Source organism: Procambarus clarkii, chromosome 80 (genome assembly GCF_040958095.1).
Source record: "Procambarus clarkii isolate CNS0578487 chromosome 80, FALCON_Pclarkii_2.0, whole genome shotgun sequence".
Lineage (NCBI taxonomy): Eukaryota > Metazoa > Arthropoda > Malacostraca > Decapoda > Cambaridae > Procambarus > Procambarus clarkii.
Genome location: NC_091229.1, coordinates 26,017,169 through 26,037,104, shown reverse-complemented (window position 1 = coordinate 26,037,104; position 19,936 = coordinate 26,017,169). Strand labels below are relative to the sequence as shown.

The window sequence follows — 19,936 nt, the reverse complement described above, 5'->3', positions numbered from 1 at the left end:
CTCATCTTGTGAGTGAACATATACTGTTATAGCAGAATGTTCAACCCCTCCCCCCCCAATAGGAAGAAAACCAACTGGGTTGTTCATCATGTCACTTAGGTCTTCCTATGACACAATGGAAGGACCAAAAATAGTAGTGGCATTATATAACCTTCCATTAAATGATGAAACACCAGGCCAGGAGTATGGCAGAAACAACAGGACCTGCCCGAAACGCTGCGCGTACTAGTGGCTTTACAAGATTGTAAACACTATACTATGTATCCTCACAATACCAATGTACCTTCTTGTATATAAATAAATAAATAAATAACATGGCAATTTTTACTACAATAGAAATAGAAGTGTACAGAGTAGACTACATCACCCAGGAATATAAGGAAGAAGTTGATATGTTCGTCACAGTCCAAAGGGGAAAAAATATATGCAAAGGAGGAACCTATGGTTTAGTCAGGGATGTTAGGTGGCAAAGCAACTAGGTACAAGGAGAGGCAGAAATAACAGAACACCAGAGAGCAAAGGAATATACCAGAGAATCAGGAATGTGGAGACAGTATGCAAATATAGCAAATCAATTAAAGACCCAAACTGCTTCACAGCCATATCAGGAGAAAAACAACAGTGGAGGAACAGGCAATGAAACTGAGACAAGTAGAGGACATTCTCACTGAGAATGACACGGAGATGTGTGAGGAACTCAGCATGATAATCCAGGTCTTCACAACAGAGAAAGGGGAAGTATATGCACGAAGAGATGGGATATTAAACCAAGCTTCACAGGAGGAATTTTAGAGTACAAATTGTGAGCTAAGAAAGCATTTCCCGGAACTGACGTGACAAAAGAAAGACATTTGTAACGCATCTCCAACATGGGATGTGCATTGGGTTCAAGGGTGGAGAAAGGCAGGAACAAGGTTACTGAACATTGGGTTCAAGGGTATAGAAAGGCAGGAACAAGGTTACTGAACATTGGGTTCAAGGGTGTAGAAAGGCAGGAACAAGGTTACTGAACATTGGGTTCAAGGGTATAGAAAGGCAGGAACAAGGTTACTGAACATTGGGTTCAAGGGTGTAGAAAGGCAGGAACAAGGTTACTGAACATTGGGTTCAAGGGTGTAGAAAGGCAGGAACAAGGTTACTGAACATTGGGTTCAAGGATATTAATCATGCCTCGCAGGTTTAATAAAATTATATGACCAAGTGACAAAAATTAGACAAGAAAGAGAAGGACGGGCTGACTGTATATCTGTGGATTGTCACAAAGTCTTTGACACAGTACCCGTAAGAGACAAGTGCATAAGTCGGAGAAGCAGGCATGAGTGAGAGGGAAGGTGCTCCAGCAGGCATGAGTGAGAGGGAAGGTGCTCCAGCGGACAAGGGAGTGAGAGGGAAGGTGCTCCAGCGGACAAGGGAGTGAGAGGGAAGGTGCTCCAGCGGACAAGGGAGTGAGAGGGAAGGTGCTCCAGCGGACAAGGGAGTGAGAGGGAAGGTGCTCCAGCGGACAAGGGAGTGAGAGGGAAGGTGCTCCAGCGGACAAGGGAGTGAGAGGGAAGGTGCTCCAGCGGACAAGGGAGTGAGAGGGAAGGTGCTCCAGCGGACAAGGGAGTGAGAGGGAAGGTGCTCCAGCGGACAAGGGAGTGAGAGGGAAGGTGCTCCAGCGGACAAGGGAGTGAGAGGGAAGGTGCTCCAGCGGACAAGGGAGTGAGAGGGAAGGTGCTCCAGCGGACAAGGGAGTGAGAGGGAAGGTGCTCCAGCGGACAAGGGAGTGAGAGGGAAGGTGCTCCAGCGGACAAGGGAGTGAGAGGGAAGGTGCTCCAGCGGACAAGGGAGTGAGAGGGAAGGTGCTCCAGCGGACAAGGGAGTACCTAAGCAACAGAAGACAGTGCGTTACTGTGAGGAGTGACATATCGGAGTAGAGAGATGTCGCCAGTGGAGTCCCACAGGGTTCAGTTCTCCAACCTGTTCTGTTTCTCCTATATGTAAGCGGTCTTCCAGAAGGAATACACGTATTCCTCTCAATGTTTGCTGCTGCTGCACAAGTTATGAGAAGGATTAAGACAGAGGAAGACAACAGGAGGCTACAAGATGACCTGCACAAACTGAAGGAATGGTCCAACCTCAAGTGGCTACAGTTTACCTCAAGTCAATGTAAGTAATGAAACTAAGTGTAGAGAGCCAAATGGGAGATTAAATTGTTCATTAAACGGACAGAGAAGGATCAAGGGGGTTGATATGACACCCGAACCTATCTCCTGAAGCCCACATCAAGAGGATATCATCAGGGACATATGCCAAGTTAAGCACTGTCTTTAGAAATTTGTGTAAGGATTCGTTCAGAACCTTGTATATCACACATGTCAGACCAGTTCTGGAGTATGCAGCTCCAGCGTAGAGTTCATACCGTTTCTATCCAAGCACAAGGTAGAGAAAAATCAAAGGTATGTCACCAGACTAGTCCCAGAACTACCAGGACTGAGTTACGAGGAAAGGGTGGAATTGAGAAATTAAGCAAGCTATGATCACCACCTACAAAATTCTCAAAGGGATTAATTAACAGGGTAGATAGAAACTGACTATTTAACACGGGTGGTACGCGAACAAGGGGACACAGGTGGAAACTGAGTACCCACATGAGCCACAGAGATATTAGAAAGAACTTTTTTAGTGTCAGAGTGGTTGACAAATGGAATGCATTAGGAAGTGATGTGGTGGAGGCTGACTCCATACACAGTTTCAAGTGTAGATATGATAAGAGCCCAGTAGGCTCAGGAACCTGTACACCAGTTGATTGACAGTTGAGAGGCGGGACCAAAGAGCCAGAGCTCAACCCCCGCAAGCACAACTAGGTGAGTACTTGTGAGAGACACAGGACCACATAATCCACATGGGAGACACAATGACCACATAATCCACATGGGAGACACAATGACCACATAATCCACATGGGAGACACAATGACCACATAATCCACATGGGAGACATAATGACCACATAATCCACATGGGAGACACAATGACCACATAATCCACATGGGAGACACAATGACCACATAATCCACATGGGAGACACAATGACCACATAATCCACATGGCAGACACAATGACCACATAATCCACATGGGAGACATAATGACCACATAATCCACATGTGAGACACAATGACCACATAATCCACATGGCAGACACAATGACTCCTGCTCGCCAGGTTCACACATTGATCACCATTGGCTTAAATTCCCCCACAGTCCCCCCCCCACCAGGGCGCCACATTGATCGATCTGAGAGTCCCCGTGACCCCGTGACTCACAGGGACCCGTGCCCCCTTGACCCCACCCCCCTTCCCCCAACAGGCACTCCCAAAATCTGGCATTATGTACCCTTTAACAGGCCGGAGTGCCACGTGTGGCCCCCTTGCCCTTCAAGGTTAAGGTGGAGCTGTTGAAGGTTGCTGTGCAGGTGCACTCGCTGGGGGGGGGAGGGGGCTGGGAACCTGCTGGGGGGGCTGGGGGGGCTGGGAACCTGCTGGGGGGGGGGGAGTTGGCAGGACTCAAGGAACTTGTAGCAGTTGACATGCACGAATGTGTTGCCAGGCTGTGAGTGGGTGGCCAGGGAGGTGGGAGGGAAAGGGGGGGGGGTGTTAATTACGGTTTACACTACCCATTGGAGCAGAGTATACTTCCTGGTATACTTCCTGGGGTGTATACTGGTACTCAGTTGTACTCGCCTATTTGTGCTTGCGGGGGTTGAGCTCTGGCTCTTTGGTCCCGCCTCTCAACTATCAATTAACTGGTGTACAGGTTCCTGAGCCTACTGGGCTCTATCATATCTACATTTGAAACTGTGTATGGAGTCAGCCTCCACCACATCACTGCCTAATGCATTCCATCTGTTAACTACTCTGACACTGAAAAAGTTCTTTCTAACGTCCCTGTGGCTCATGTGGGTACTCAGTCTCCACCTGTGTCCCCTTGTTCGCATTCCACTCATCTTAAATAGTTTGTCTTTGTCCACCCTGTTAATTCCTCTGGAATTTTGTAGGTGGTTATCATGTCTCCCCTTACTCTTCTGTCTTCCAGGGACGTGAGGTTTAGCTCCCGTAGCCTTTCCTCGTAGCTCATACCTCTCAGCTCTGGGACTAGTTTGGTGGCATTTATCTGCATCTTCTCTCTGTCTTGTGTTTAACTAAATATGGACTTCAGGCTGGAGCTGCATATTCCAGGATTGGTTTGACATAAGTGGTATACAGGGTCCTGAACGATTCCTTACACTAGTTTCTAAAGGCAATTCTTATGTTGGCCAGTCTAGCATATGCCGCTGATGATATCCTTTTGATGTGGGCCTCTGGGGACAGGTTCGCTGTGATATCAACCCCCAGATCTTTCTCTCTATTTGACTCTTGCAGGATTTCACCTCCCAGATGGTACCTTGTGTTCAGCCTCTTGCTCCCTTCGCCTAATTTCATTACTTTGCACTTTCTTGAGTTAAACTTTAGTAACCATTTTCTAGACCATTCCTCCGGTTTGTCCAGGTCGTCCTGTAGTCTTTGTCTATCTTCATCTGCCTAAATCATTCTCATAATTTTTACATCATCAGCAAACATTGAGAGAAACGATTCGATACCTTCTGGGAGATCATTTACATATATCAGAAACAGTATAGGTCCAAGGACTGAACCCTGCGGGACTCCACTGGTGACGCCTCGCCACTTTGAGACCTCACCCCTTACAGTGACTCGCTGTCTTCTGTTGCTTAGGTACTCCCTTATCCAATGGAGTATCTTCCCTTTCACTCCTGCCAGCATCTCCAGCTTGTGAACTAGTCTCTTGTGTGGTACTGTGTCAAAGGCAATCCAGAAATATGTAGTCTGCCCACCCCTCTCTTTCTTGCCTGGTCGTAGAATTCAATTAATCCTGTGAGGCATGACTTGCCATCCCTGAACCCATGTTGGTGTTGTGTCACAAAGTTCCTTCGTTCCAGATGCTCCACTAGCTTTTTTCGTACAATCTTCTCCATCAGCTTGCATGGTATGCAGGTTAGGGACACTGGCCTGTAGTTCAGTGCTTCCTGTCTATCACCCTTCTTGTATATCGGGACTACATTGGCTGTCTTCCAAATTTCTGGCAGTTCAGCTGTTACCAGTGATTTGTTATACACCATAGAGAGTGGCAGGCACAGTGCTTCTGTTCCTTCCTTTAGTATCCATGGTGAGATTCCGTCTGGGCCTATAGCCTTTGTCACATCAATTCTAGCAAAAGTTTCCTTACATCCCCACTGGTAATCCCAAACTCTTCTAGTGATGTCTAGTTAACTATTGCCTCTCTTATCTCTGGAACCTCTCCTTGCTCTAATGTGAAGACCTCCTGGAATTTCTTATTCAGTTCCTCGCACACTTCCTTGTCATTTGTAGTGAATCTGTCTGCCCCTATCCTCAGTTTCATCACCTGTTCCTTCACTGTTGTTTTTCTCATGTGACTGTGCAGCAGCTTGGGTTGAGTCTTTGCCTTGTTTGCTATGTCATTTTCGTATTGTCCTTCTGCCTCTCTTCTCTCCCTGACGTATTCATTCCTGGCACTCTGTTAACCTTCTCTGCTCTCAAGTGTCCTGATATTTCTGTAGTTTCTCCACGTTCCTGTACTTTGTTGCTTAGCTAGCCTATATCTCTGATTAAACCATGGGCTTCTCATCTGCATTTCGCTTTTTCCTTTTGGACTGGGACAAACTTGCCTGCTGCCTCCTTATACTTCTGGGTGATGTGTCCATCATGTCTTGGGCCGTCTTTCCTCTGAGCTTTGTTTCTTATGTTATATCTGTTAGGAACTTTCTTATCTCCACATAGTTTCCCTTTTGAAATGCCAGCCTTTTGTTTTCAGTTCTCTTCCTCGAGTTCATTAACCCTTCTTTGACCAGATTCTCAAACGTCAGTACACTGTGAGCGCTCATTCCTACCGGGGCCTCGAAACCGATTTTCCTTATGTCGGAGTCGTTCAGAGTGAAGACCAGGTCGAGTCTCGCTGGTTCATCGTTTCCTCTCATTCTTGTGGGTTCCCTGATATGCTGGTTTAAAAAGTTTCTTGTCGCCACCTCCATTAGTTTGGCTCTCCATGTATCCTCACCTTCATGCGGTTTCTTGTTCTCACAGTCTATCCTTCCGTGATTGAAGTCGCCATGATGAGCAGGTTGGATCTATTTCTACAGGCAGCAGCGGTTGTCCTCTTAATTATAGTGCTAACTGCCATGTTATTTCTGTCACACTCTTGCCTTGGTCTTCTGTTGTTTGGTGGAGGGTTATATATCACTGCTACTACTGCTCTAGGTCCTCCCATCGTCATGGTGCCTGTTATGTAGTCTTTGAATCCCTCGCAGCCTGGGATAGCCATCTCCTTGAAAATTCATTCCTTTCTCATTAGTAAGGCTACTCTGTCTCCTCCCCTACCTTTCCTCTCTTTCCTTATTACAGTGTAGTCCTTGAGAAACACCGCATTCATTATGATTCCTGAGAGATTTGTTTCCATGAGTCCAGTTACATCTGAGTTCACTTCTTGTGCTCTTTACCTAAGTTCACTTGCCTTGCTTGTAATCCTATCTATGTTCGAGTACATCACCTTGAAGCTGACTCTCTTCTGTTCTCAGTTTCGGTTGATTCCCCTGGAGTAGTGAAACAGGGAGGGCCAGGGATGGGAGGGTCTAGGAAGGGGAACCTGGGGTGTGAGTGTGCTGGGAGGATCTGGTATGGAGAGGGTGTATGTGTGTGTATACTCACCTAGTTATACTCACTTAGTTGTGCTTGCAGGGGTTCAGTTTTGGCTCTTTGGTCCCGCCTCTCAACCGTCAATCTACTGGTATACAGATTCCTGAGTTTCTTGAGCTCTATAATATCTACATTTGAAACTGTGTATGGAGTCAGCCTCCACCACATCACTTTGTAGTGCATTCCATTTACTAACTACTCTGACACTGAAACAGTTCTTGCTATGAGAATTTTGTATGTAGTGATCATATCCCCCGAGCTCTTCTGTCTTCCAGCGACGTGAGGTGCAATTCAATCAGCCTTTCCTCGTAACTCATGCCTCTTAGTTCTGGGACTAGCCTAGTGGCATATCTTTGAACTTTTTCCAGCTTCGTCTTGTACTTGACAAGGTACGGGCTCCATGCTGGGGCCGCATACTTCAGGAATAACCTCACATATGTGGTATACAAGGTTCTGAATGATTTCTTACACAGGTTCCTAAAGGCTGTTCTAATGTTAGCCAGCCTCGCATATGCCGCAGATGTAATGGAGGGGTGAGAGAATGGAGAGAGAAGGAGGGAGATACAGGGGAGATATATATGTTTATAAGTGCATGTATGTGCATGGGAGGAGCAGTAAATAGGTACCTGGGAGCAGTAAATAGGTACCTGGGAGGTAGTCAGCTGTCACGGGCTGCTTCCTGGGGGTGGAGGCCTGGTCGAGGACCGGGCCGCGGGGACACTAAAGCCCCGAAATCATCTCAAGATAACCTCAAGATAACCTCAAGGGGTGAGAGGGGGGGGGGGTCGCTGCTAGTCACATACGTGACAAAAACGTCCTACCCCGAATGAGCCACTTGTGATTTTGAAATATAAGCGATATACTGAGACTCAAAAAAATATATTTTACCCCGCTCCGTACACCAGACAGACGCCTCAGAAAGCGGTATAACCTACCAGCCAAAATTTCCCAGATGGAGGTTCCTAGTGTCGACTCTTCCAGGCTGCCCAACGGGTTCCCACCCGAGTGTTGCTAGGCTGTGTGAGTAGGCGGGGCAGTGTACATGATCTCTTATTGGTGGTGAGTTTTTTTTTTTTTTTTTTTTTTTTTTTTGAGATATATACAAGAATTGTTACATTCTTGTACAGCCACTAGTACGCGTAGCGTTTCGGGCAAGTCCTTAATCCTATGGTCCCTGGAATACGATCCCCTGCCGCGAAGAATCGTTTTTTCATCCAAGTACACATTTTACTGTTGCGCTCCCACGCCACCTTCAACACACTCCATTCCCACCCGACGCATTCAACCCTCTGCGCCAAATCACCTTTTTTTGCGATTCGCGGAACGAGCCATCTACACACTCCTATATGTGAGCCACAGATGTAACCACGAAGAATGTTGTTGTGGTTTTAGATTTAGCTAATCAAAACGAAGTGTGCATGTAGCACGGGCTATGGTGAGCCCGTACCACGAAGAAGAGGGCTAGAGTGTGTGTGTGTGTGCTTCCTCTTTAGCCGGATAAACCCCCGTCCCCAACCCCTCTCACAATGATGAGGACGCAAGACTCTATCTCTGACATACTGATTCTCTAACACACTGTGACCCTTTGGAACTGTGGTGGCGGGCATGGACGAGTCATGCAGTTATGACACACCAGGTACAGGCGGCAAGGTCATGACGTGATGGGCACCAGGAGGGGATGGGAGAGGAGGGGTGATGGGAGGGGGTCTGCAGGGAGTGAGAGAGAGAGAAGGGGAGGGGTAGCGGCTGGGAACGAAGCCTAGTCGCATGATAATGGCTGCTGCTACTTCTCCCAACGTTTTATCATGCCTCAGGAGATAGAGAGTCGAGGCACTACTCGACTCCACAGATGCGCAGCACTTGATAAAGAAAGTAATCAACGTTCAAAAGCTAAACTGCTGAGCAATAACAGCAATATGTCAGAATTATAATTAACTTTGCAAGCGTCTCCATTCATTCGGTCAACTAGGCTACGAGGTGTGAAGAAAGTACAAGATTAAGCAACAATAACACGTGTTAAAACAACTGTAAACAAGTTATACTAAGACATGTGTGTGTTTCGTTAAACACAAGATGATTCATTGTGATAACAAGTTAACACGAGTACATTACCACAACAAAATATGTGATAACAAGAGGCAGTGAAGTATTGCCTCAAATATTCAAATATTTAACCAGGAAAAATATATTTTTGCTTGAAATACAGCAAAATATATTTTTTGTTTGAAATACAGCAAAATATATATTTTTTGTTTAAATACAGCAAAATATATATTTTTGTTTGAAATACAGCAAAATATATATTTTTGTTTGAAATACAGCTTCTGTCTAACCAAATCTTAACTTAGTACCTCAGGGGGGGAGGGTAGAAATAGCCTAAGCTACTCTATCCCTTTGAGATGTATTTTTTTTTTCTTGTCTCAATAAACTTACTTGAACTTGAACTCTCCACGTCTGCCAAGACCTTCACCGGGGTTCATGGAGCACCTAAGTGTCCTTTTCCGAAACCTGTATATCTTCAATCATGACGGCTTTGTTTACATGTATTAAACAGGTCATGAACTCCGAAACACATCGAGGTTGTTTATAACAATAACAACCTTGGGTTGTGACGTCTCGGGGCTCCTCGCTAGCTGTTTTAATACACCGCCGCAGTGATGTAAGAAAGATATAGAGGTTTCGTCAGTGAGCACGTAACTGTTTGGCCCGTAAACGTACCCACATAGCAACGCCACGATCAACAAACGCCACACACGAGCCTATACAGATCTGCATATGATCAATAATTAAGTGAGACCTCTGGTGGTGAACTTGAGAAATACTAATATCATCAGGTCCAGAGCTGAGGGCCAGAGTCACGAAGCAGTTACGCAAGCACTTACCAACCTGTACATCTTTCCTCAATCTTTGGCGGCTTTGTTTACATTTATTAAACAGTTTACAAGCAGGAAAACTTTCCATTCAACTGTTGTTATTGTTATAAACAGCCTCCTGGTGCTTCGGAGCTCATTAACTGTTTAATAATTGTAAACAAAGCCGCCAAAGATTGAGAAAAGATGGGCAGGTTCGTAAGTGCTTGCGTAACTGCTTCGTGAATCTGGCCCCTGGATATTATAACAGGAAGGTTAACACCACCACTCGTAGAGTCTAGGGTCAAGCTTCACCGAGCATTTACGCAATCTCTTACGAAACCTCTACATCTTTTTTCAATCATCACAACTTTGTTTACAACTTGCACACAAGAAATCACATTAACGTCATGTATCAGTGAGAAAAATCAGTTGGAGCCACGAGGTGGATTCGAACCTCCGGGAGGTACCAGCACACGCCTTTAAACCACTGGACGTACCCAGGGTGCAGGTTCGAATCCTTCTCACGGCTTCAACTGATTTTCTCTTGATTTACACTTATTGTACCAGTTTACCAACAACCCGAGGTTGTTATTGTTGTAAACAACCTCGTAGTCCTCTGGAGCCGGGGCGGCTGACAATCAATAGGTCCCGGCCGGCTCACAAGCAATAGGTCCCGGCCGGCTGACAATCAATAGGTCCCGGCCGGCTCACAAGCAATAGGTCCCGGCCGGCTCACAATCAATAGGTCCCGGCCGGCTCATAAGCAATAGGTCCCAGCCGGCTCACAATCAGTAGGTCCCAGCCGGCTCACAATCAATAGGTCCCAGCCGGCTCACAATCAATAGGTCCCGGCCGGCTCACAAGCAATAGGTCCCAGCCGGCTCACAAGCAATAGGTCCCAGCCGGCTCACAAACAATAGGTCCCAGCCGGCTCACAAGCAATAGGTCCCAGCCGGCTCACAAGCAATAGGTCCCAGCCGGCTCACAAGCAATAGGTTCCAGCCGGCTCACAAACAATAGGTCCCAGCCGGCTCACAAGCAATAGGTCCCAGCCGGCTCACAAGCAATAGGTCCCAGCCGGCTCACAAACAATAGGTCCCAGCCGGCTCACAATCAATAGGTCCCAGCCGGCTCACAATCAATAGGTCCCAGCCGGTTCACAAGCAATAGGTCCCAGCCGGCTCACAAGCAATAGGTCCCGGCCGGCTCACAATCAATAGGTCCCGGCCGGCTCACAAGCAATAGGTCCCAATTACGGTTTCTGCAGCAGGATAGAGATGTTCAGGAACCTATTATTGTTTTTCTACCTGGTACCTCTGTTCACCTAGCAGTAAATAGGTACCCGTGGGAGTTTGGCAACTGGTGTGGGCTGCTTCCTGTGTGTGTGTCGGGGGGGGGCGGAGGGGGGCTGACGGCTGAGTGGATAGCGCTTCGGTTTCGTAGTCCTGAGGTTCCGGGTTCGATCCCCGGTAGAGGCGGAAAATAAATAGGGCAGAGTTTCTTTCACCCTGATTCCTCTGTTCACCTAGCAGTAAATAGGTACCTGGGAGTTAGACCGCTGTTACGGGCTGCTTCCTGGGTGTGTGGGTGTGTGTGTGTGTGTGTGTGTGTGTGTGTGTGTGTGTGTGTGTGTGTGTGTGTGTGTGTGTGTGTGTGTGTGTGTGTGTGTGTGGAAATAAAAATGATTGACAGTTGAGAGGCGGGCCGAAAGAGCAGAGCTCAACCCCTGCAAGCACAACTAGGTGAATACAAACACACACACACACACACACACACACACACACACACACACACACACACACACACACTTTCTAAAGAGATATTAGAAAGAACTTTTTTAGTGTCAGAGTGGTTGACAAATGGAATGCATTAGGGGGTGATGTGGTGGAGGCTGACTCCATACACAGTTTCAAGTGTAGATATGACAGAGCCCGATAGGCTCAGGAACCTGTACACCAGTTGATTGACGGTTGAGAGGCGGGACCAAAGAGCCAGAGCTCAACCCCCGCAAACACAACTAGGTGAGTACAACTAGGTGAGTACACACACACACACACACACACACACACACACACACACACACACACACACACACACACACACACACACACACACACGGTGTCAGCAAGGCGGACAGTCCGCCTCTCACCCTAACTATACACACCAGGAAATCCCAATACCGTCGCCTCGCCACTCCGGGACTTCACCCCTCACAGTGACTCGCTGTTTTCTGTTGCTTAGGTACTCCCTTATCCAGTGACGGTCTTAATCCTTATTAATAAGCCCCTTAATAAGACCATATGTTCGATCCCACACACGTAATTAGGTAAATAGAACTAATCGGCTATTGACTTGAATAGCTAGCAAAATAGTTCAGAAGGGAAGGGAACTATCACGAGAAAGCTCCAAGCCATTACGACTATATAACACTGGGAAAGGGGTCAGGATAAGGATTTGGGATGGGACGGGGGGAAGGAATGGTGCCTAACCACTTGTGGACGGTCGGGGATTGAACGCCGACCTGCATGAAGCGAGACCGTCGCTCTACCGTCCAGCCCAAGTGGTTGGGCAAATACTTCAGAAAATAATCAGAAAATGTATAAAAAATCCACCTTGAGACGACTAACTTTATATCTCGTGATAGACGGGCATGGCTTCAGACACATGTCTTACGAACCTGCCGACTCTGGCTTAAGTCCCTCGTACCACAACCACGACAGTTTACCGTAATTACTGTGCTGAGGACGACCTGGAAGTGGAGCAGGTAAACTGTGCAGTAAGTCTACAGACTAAGCTGTCCTGGAGGCTGCAAGAGGAGGGCGACTCGCTGACGTGTGTCTGGTAATTGATTCCCGGGACCTGAGGGATTCTCCTAGCGGCCCACGGCGCCAGTAAACACATTCCTTGGAGCCCCTCCACGCTGTCGCCACAGATAAGACCTCAGTGTCTTGTGGGGGTGTCGTGCTTGACGACTTCTGACCCCTTATCCTATCACGGTTGCCAAGACTCGACAGATGCTTCGAGTCTTGATTCTTGAGTTTCGACAGATGCCTCGAGTCTCGACAGATGCTTCGAGTCTTGATTCCCGAGACTCGACAGATGCTTCGAGTCTTGGACGACAGAACGGGGGAATTACATCTTCCAAGATTCACAAAAGAGCCTAAGACACTCGTGCACCACAGGCTGGTATATCAGTTGTAACAGCGGGGAATGGTGTTATTGTGCATGGGAATGGTGTGACTATTAAGCATAAGAGGTTGAGAAGAAGGAACTGAGTTACAAGTCTACACTTACCGTACCCTCTCTATAGCTTGTCTACTTGGCGTATCTCACAAACCATTCGGCTATCGTTTGATAGAAATCAATGCACACGACTATATTTTCTATAACTGATAGAGACCAATTGACAACTTTCACCTCTCTAGTCCACAGATAATCACTTAATCATGACTCATGCACAAATCTGAACGTTTATGCCTACAGTAAAAACGTCAATTTTCGAAGCGAAACGTTCACATCCGGCCAACAAAATATTGGCTTCCAAAAGCCACGTGTTGAGGGGTAGGAATGAGCACCCATTCACCTCACAATCTGGGCCCCATTCACCGCGCGGTGAGACGTCGCAACAATCCCCCAGCTAAGGGGTCCATTCACAAGCCCGCGTTGTCAACACCGCCACCAACGCTCACACCGCCACCAACGCTCACACACCGCCACCAACGCTCACACACCGCCACCAACGCTCACACTGCCACCAACGCTCACACCGCCACCAACGCTCACACTGCCACCAACGCTCACACTGCCACCAACGCTCACACTGCCACCAACGCTCACACGGCCACCAACGCTCACACTGCCACCAACGCTCACACCGCCACCAACGCTCACACCGCCACCAACGCTCACACCGTCACCAACGCTCACACCGCCACCAACGCTCACACCGCCACCAACGCTCACACCCCCACGCAAAATAACGAGAGAGAACGCGTTAACGACTCCAGTTAAGATACATCATCACGACTCGTGTACTCACCTAGTTGCTCTTGAGGGGGGAGGGAAGTTGAGCTTCGGCTCTTTGGTCCCGCCTCTCAACTGTCAGTCAACTGATGAGTAAATCGCGTATTAAGTCTCCAGCCTTAAGGCACAATATGAACCACTTAGACATTGGTGTCTTGTGTTAACTCTCCTCACTCTTCTGACATGTTCTTGGGGAGTGGAATATCTTAGTTTCCTCCGTCTCACTATCCTCGGTGGGGGTTGTGGGGGAGGGGGTTGAGGGGGGGGGGGGGGTTGTGGGGGGGGGGTTGTGGGGGGGGGGTCGCAAGCATGCTCGGTCATCAGTTATTACGTTAAGTAGCATGAGGGGGAAGATGAGGAATGGGGGGGGGAGGAAGTGGGGAACAGGCGTGGGTATGGGGGGGAGATGTGTGTGTTTGTGATGACAAGGGTCTGCCAAACACAAGAGTAAGGGGAGACATGATCACTACCTATAAAATTCTCAGAGGAATTAACAGGGTAGATAAGGATAAACTATTCAACACGGGTGGGACGCGAACAAGGGGACACAGGTGGAGACTGAGTACCCACATGAGCCACAGGGACGTTAGAAAATTTTTTTTCAGTGTCAGAGTAGTTAACAGATGGAATGCATTAGGCAGTGATGTGGTGGAGGCTGACTCCATACACAGTTTCAAATGTAGATATGATAGAGCCCAGTAGGCTCAGGAATCTGTACACCTGTTGATTGACGGTTGAGAGGCGGGACCAAAGAGCCAGAGCTCAACCCCCGCAAACACAACTAAGTGAATACAACTAGGTGAGTACACACACTTACCCCTAGTATGAGCGGGAAATACCACACATAATAATATTGGTTCAGGCGAGGCATTTCCAACAGCGATAAACCAGTTCCAGACTTTGTCAACATGAGGACAGCAGGCAGCCGGGGGCCCCAGGGAACAGGATATGACTCAACAGGAAGACCAGGCAAGAATGGGGAAGTGTGGGAGTCACGTCCAGGAGGAGGAGGAGGAGGAGGGAGGGGGGGGGGGGGGGAAGAGAAGAGGGGAAGGGAGAGGACGTAGTATACACATTAAAGAATGTATGAGAAAATGAATGAAATAATGAGTACTGCTCAGTACTCACTTCCCCCTTCAGAGCAGGAGAGATTGCTGAAATAGAGGGAATACAGAGAACATATACGGCACGCATAGACGAGATAAAGCACCTAAATTATTGGGATCGTCTTAAAGCCCTCCAAATGTACTCACTAGAAAGAAGACGAGAGAGATATCAAATAATATACACCTGGAAGATACTGGAGGGCCAAGTACCAAATCTACACAGTAAAATAACAACGTACTGGAGTGAACGATATGGAAGAAAATGTAGAATAGAACCAGTGAAGAGCAGAGGTGCCATAGGCATAATCAGAGAACACTGTATAAACATCAGAGGTCCGCGGTTGTTCAACGTCCTCCCAGCGAGCATAAGAAATATTGCCGGAACAACCGTGGACATCTTCAAGAGGAAACTAGATTGTTTCCTCCAAGGAGTGCCGGACCAACCGGACTGTGGTGGGTATGTGGGCCTGCGGGCCGCTCCAAGCAACAGCCTGGTGGACCAAACTCTCACAAGTCGAGCCTGGCCTCGGGCCGGGCTTGGGGAGTAGAAGAACTCCCAGAACCCCATCAACCAGGTATCAACCAGGTATCAACCAGGATGGGTATGGGGTCCACTACCACCCACAGGATGGGTATGGGGTCCACTACCACCCACAGGATGGGTATGGGGTCCACTACCACCCACAGGATGGGTATGGGGTCCACTACCACCCACAGGATGGGTATGGGGTCCACTACCACCCACAGGATGGGTATGGGGTCCACTACCACCCACAGGATGGGTATGGGGTCCACTACTACCCACAGGATGGGTATGGGGTCCACTACCACCCACAGGATGGGTATGGGGTGCATAATAAATGAACCAAACCATAACTCCCATAGGGGGCACTCTGATCCTACCTCCAGTAAGGACTCAGCTTACTCAACAAACCTGTCACTCATGACAGTGAGTAACGGCTCATATTTTGAGCCGGAAGTCACAATAAACTGGACCTGCTCACTCACAGGTCCAGTAAACAGTTTATTTGCCCCGAAGTCCAGTTTATTAAAAAATTATAAAATGTAAGACCGAACCTCTGCACTTGAACCCATTTCCCCACACACATCTCCTCATGTCACATATACATATAACATATATAGATCCATATATACCATATATAGATCACATATATAAAATACATATATAGATCCCTATATAACACAATAATTGTAAGTGGTCTCCAATCGCTTTTAAGTTGTGTTCAAGTTTTAAAGACACAGCCAAAGAAACTGTAAACTGGTAGACTCCCATGCAAGAATATGTAAACTGGTATACACACACGTGCAACAAACTATAGAATACTTTCCCTAATCATGGCGGCTTTGTTTACATTTATTAAACAGTTTAGGAACTTGGAAACCTCCCACCCGCAAGGTTAGTGTGGGCACACACCACCTCAAAGTAGTCCGGAGTTCATAAACTGTTCAATAAATGTCAACAAAGTCACCATGATTAACGGAAGATGTACAGGTTTCGCAAGATGTTGCGTCACAGGCTTGTGATGCCTTGCACCAGCGCCTGAACCCACTATATAACTAACCATCCCACCCGCACCAACCTTTTGGCAACGCTGTCAAAGAGAAACGCCAGTTCAAGGTTAAATCAACTTTGATAACGTAATAAACGTTGTTTCTACGTCGTATCAGGGTTGCAGAGTCGGCGTTCGATCCCTGATGGTCCAAGTGGTTGGGTATGGCTTATTGAACCTACTAGGTACAGGATGGGTTATATAGGAACCCATAATGAGCACAATTACCCATTAATACACAGTCTTATTGAACCTACTGGGTACAGGATGGGTTATATAGGAACCCATAATGAACACAATTACCCATTAATATACAGTCTTATTGAACCTACTGGGTACAGGATGGGTTATATAGGAACCCATAATGAACACAATTACGCATTAATACACAGTCTCACATACAAGAAAGATATACCATTGTATAACACTCTCGACTATACATACAAGCACTCTGGCTTCAAGTACATCCAGGTATAGACAACTTTTTCCTACTTTCAACAAGGTTGCCACTGGACTACGGCCGCTGTGCAACGTGGTGCAATAGTCACTCTATTAAAACTCCAAATTAACGCAAATATAATTGAGAAAACGACATGTTTTAATGAATAATTAGAATATGTGTTTAACATGACTCCTGTTTTGGTAATTGTAATGGCCATTTTTTTTATTCATTTGTTAACATTAATATACAATCAGCCAGGATATTGTTTCCTGCTGATACCACCAGGGGGCAGGATGCGTGTTAGGCGTATCAAGGTGTACAGGATGCAGACAACAGTTGCCTACCGTGGTTCCTATGTACCAATTGGTGAACAGAGGCATCAGGTAAAGGTAACGTCCTTAAACGTCGTCCTCTTGCGCGGGAGTCGAACCCGGGCCCTTTAGCTTGTGAACCGCCTACACGGCCGGACCCCTTGACCACTGCGATACAGGATGCAACTAGATACAAAATACCAATGAGTCATCGGTCAGCCATGTATCGATGGGCCCCTTACCACTCCATGTTAGTCCCTTCACACCCAGCAACCTCAACTATGATGTCCACCTTCCCAGGAGTTCCAGAACGAGTTACACAAGGCTCGGCCCGCACTCTGGGCCCCTTACTCAGCATTATGTGGCTTGTAATATATATTTTTTTCCTTGTGCCTGGGGAACGCGGCCCGAGGCTAAATCCGTCCTCGGTCGCCAGGCCACGACGGAGCGGCTTGCCGGGACCCGCTCCACCATAACAAAGAAGCGACGCTCTGTACTCGGAAAACGGTCAGCCTCCGACGTAATCAAGCCCAGCTAGTTCATTTTGTTTTAAACTCGAACCGACCAGTGGAATGTATTATAAAAAAATGCATTCCAGGCCGTGAAAATGCATCCTTTGTGGCCTGGCCGCTCTTACTCACCCTCGTGTTTGGGGGGGTAGGAGGGAGGGGCGTGGGGAGGGGGAGTGACTGGGAGGGGCCACATGGGGGAACGTGTTTATAAACAAAGCGAACCACGTGACTACGGGCTACCTCTACCCAATGTGGGTTTCCCGCCAAAATTTACCGCGTGTTTAGGGCGCGTTTATTAACTAGATGTTTCTAGACATTCACCTCGTAATTATAATAGACCTATTACAGCAAATTCAACGTTGTGATATATAATTAATATCTAATGAGTAATAAACATGATTGTGTACAAAATATGTTAAACTGAGACTTAATAATATCTTAAATGGTTGCCTAATGGCGACGACAAAGGAGCTTGTAGCTTATCATAACACAGCTGCACCTCCTGCACTACCCCGTGTCCACCACCACTACCACAGCTGCCCCTCTACCACCACTACCACAGCTGCCCCTCTACCACCACTACCACAGCTGCCCCTCTACCACAGCTGCCCCTCTACCACAGCTGCCCCTCTACCACCACTACCACAGCTGCCCCTCTACCACCACTACCACAGCTGCCCCTCTACCACCACTACCACAGCTGCCCCTCTACCACCACTACCACAGCTGCCCCTCTACCACCACTACCACAGCTGCCCCTCTACCACCACTACCACAGCTGCCCCTCTACCACCACTACCACAGCTGCCCCTCTACCACCACTACCACAGCTGCCCCTCTACCACCACTACCACAGCTGCCCCTCTACCACCACTACCACAGCTGCCCCTCTACCACCACTACCACAGCTGCCCCTCTACCACCACTACCACAGCTGCCCCTCTACCACCACTACCACAGCTGCCCCTCTACCACCACTACCACAGCTGCCCCTCTACCACCACTACCACAGCTGCCCCTCTACCACCACTACCACGTGTTCACCACCACTACCACAGCTGCCCCTCTACCACCACTACCCCGTGTCCACCACCACTACCACAGCTGCCCCTCTACCACCACTACCATCACAGGCAGACCACCACCACAACAAACACACCACCACATTCACCAACAAAGAACACAAGAGAGCAAGACTAGCTGCCAAGACAGACAGACAGACGATCCACTCGTCCCAAGGAGCAGCAGGCGTGACAAGATCAACACACACACACACACACACACGCACACACACACACACACACACACACACACACACACACACACACACACACACACACACACACACACACCCATTTCCTTATCAGCATTGTACACGGAACAATGGGAAGCAGAGCCCCACAGGCAAGACCAAAGCTGCCACTTACCATTAAAGTTATGTACATTAATGCAGATGGAATTACAAATAAAGGGGGAAGGGTTGCAGAGTTACAAAAAAGTGTGATAGAGAAATAAACACGTTATCGCAATATCAGAAACAAAACTGTCATGTGTCAGTGTTCCTAAGAGGATAAAAGACAATAAGTAGAGGGACACAGGTAAAGGGGAAAAAGTTTAGAAATGGGAAAGGAGAGTTATGATAGCAGGCGGGCTGTCCGCCTTGCTGACACGATGTGTGTGTTTGGTAGCTAAGCTAAACTCGCTCTTTTTTTCCAGTGAGCTGCGTGTCTGTATTAGGCTCTTGGGCCACCAGCCTGAGGCTCTTGGGCCACCAGCCTGAGGCTCTTGGGCCACCAGCCTGAGGCTCTTGGGCCACCAGCTTGAGGCTCTTGGGCCACCAGTTTGAGGCTCTTGGGCCACCAGCCTGAAGCTCTTGGGCCACCAGCTTGAGGCTCTTGGGCCACCAGCCTGAGGCTCTTGGGCCACCAGGTTGAGAGTGGGGCGTCTCATCTTGCAGTAGTCTTTCAAGCATTGCTTCCTCTAACATTCCAATGGTGTTCCACACCCTGGCTGGTGGTTCGGTGCTGTAGTCTGATGTTTAGTAAATGAATATTCAGGAGTCCATGGAGCTCCTGGATTGTCTGATCACATGGTGGACGGTGTTATGCAATTCTTCTTAGCGCCTTATTTTTACACTATGTAAAAGACACATCAAACACTTTATGTAGGGCATACGTAAATCTGTGTATCTATGTATTTACGTATGTAGGTTAGCTTAGCATTTTAAAAGCACCGAATCACCTTCTGTGGTTGAGTGTTCAATAAACCCTTGAACTGTATGTTTAACACTTCTCTAACCCTGTCCATGGAGGACAGAAGAAAATGTATATATGCTGGTTAGCATTGTAAATGTCTGGCCACGTCTGTGGTAG

General features: G+C 47.8%; 2 protein-coding genes across 3 annotated transcripts in view; one reads left to right on the top strand and one right to left on the bottom strand.

Annotated features, from left to right (window-relative positions):
* LOC123746364 (protein CREBRF homolog) overlaps positions 1-19,936 on the bottom strand; it is a 145,034-nt gene that overhangs the window by 94,360 nt on the left and 30,738 nt on the right. The gene's annotated exons all lie outside the window — the stretch shown is intronic.
* LOC123751676 (histidine-rich protein PFHRP-III-like) lies at positions 13,167-13,610 on the top strand. Its single transcript, XM_045733763.2, has one exon. The coding sequence runs from the start codon at positions 13,167-13,169 to the stop codon at positions 13,608-13,610; it is 444 nt and encodes a 147-aa protein (XP_045589719.2).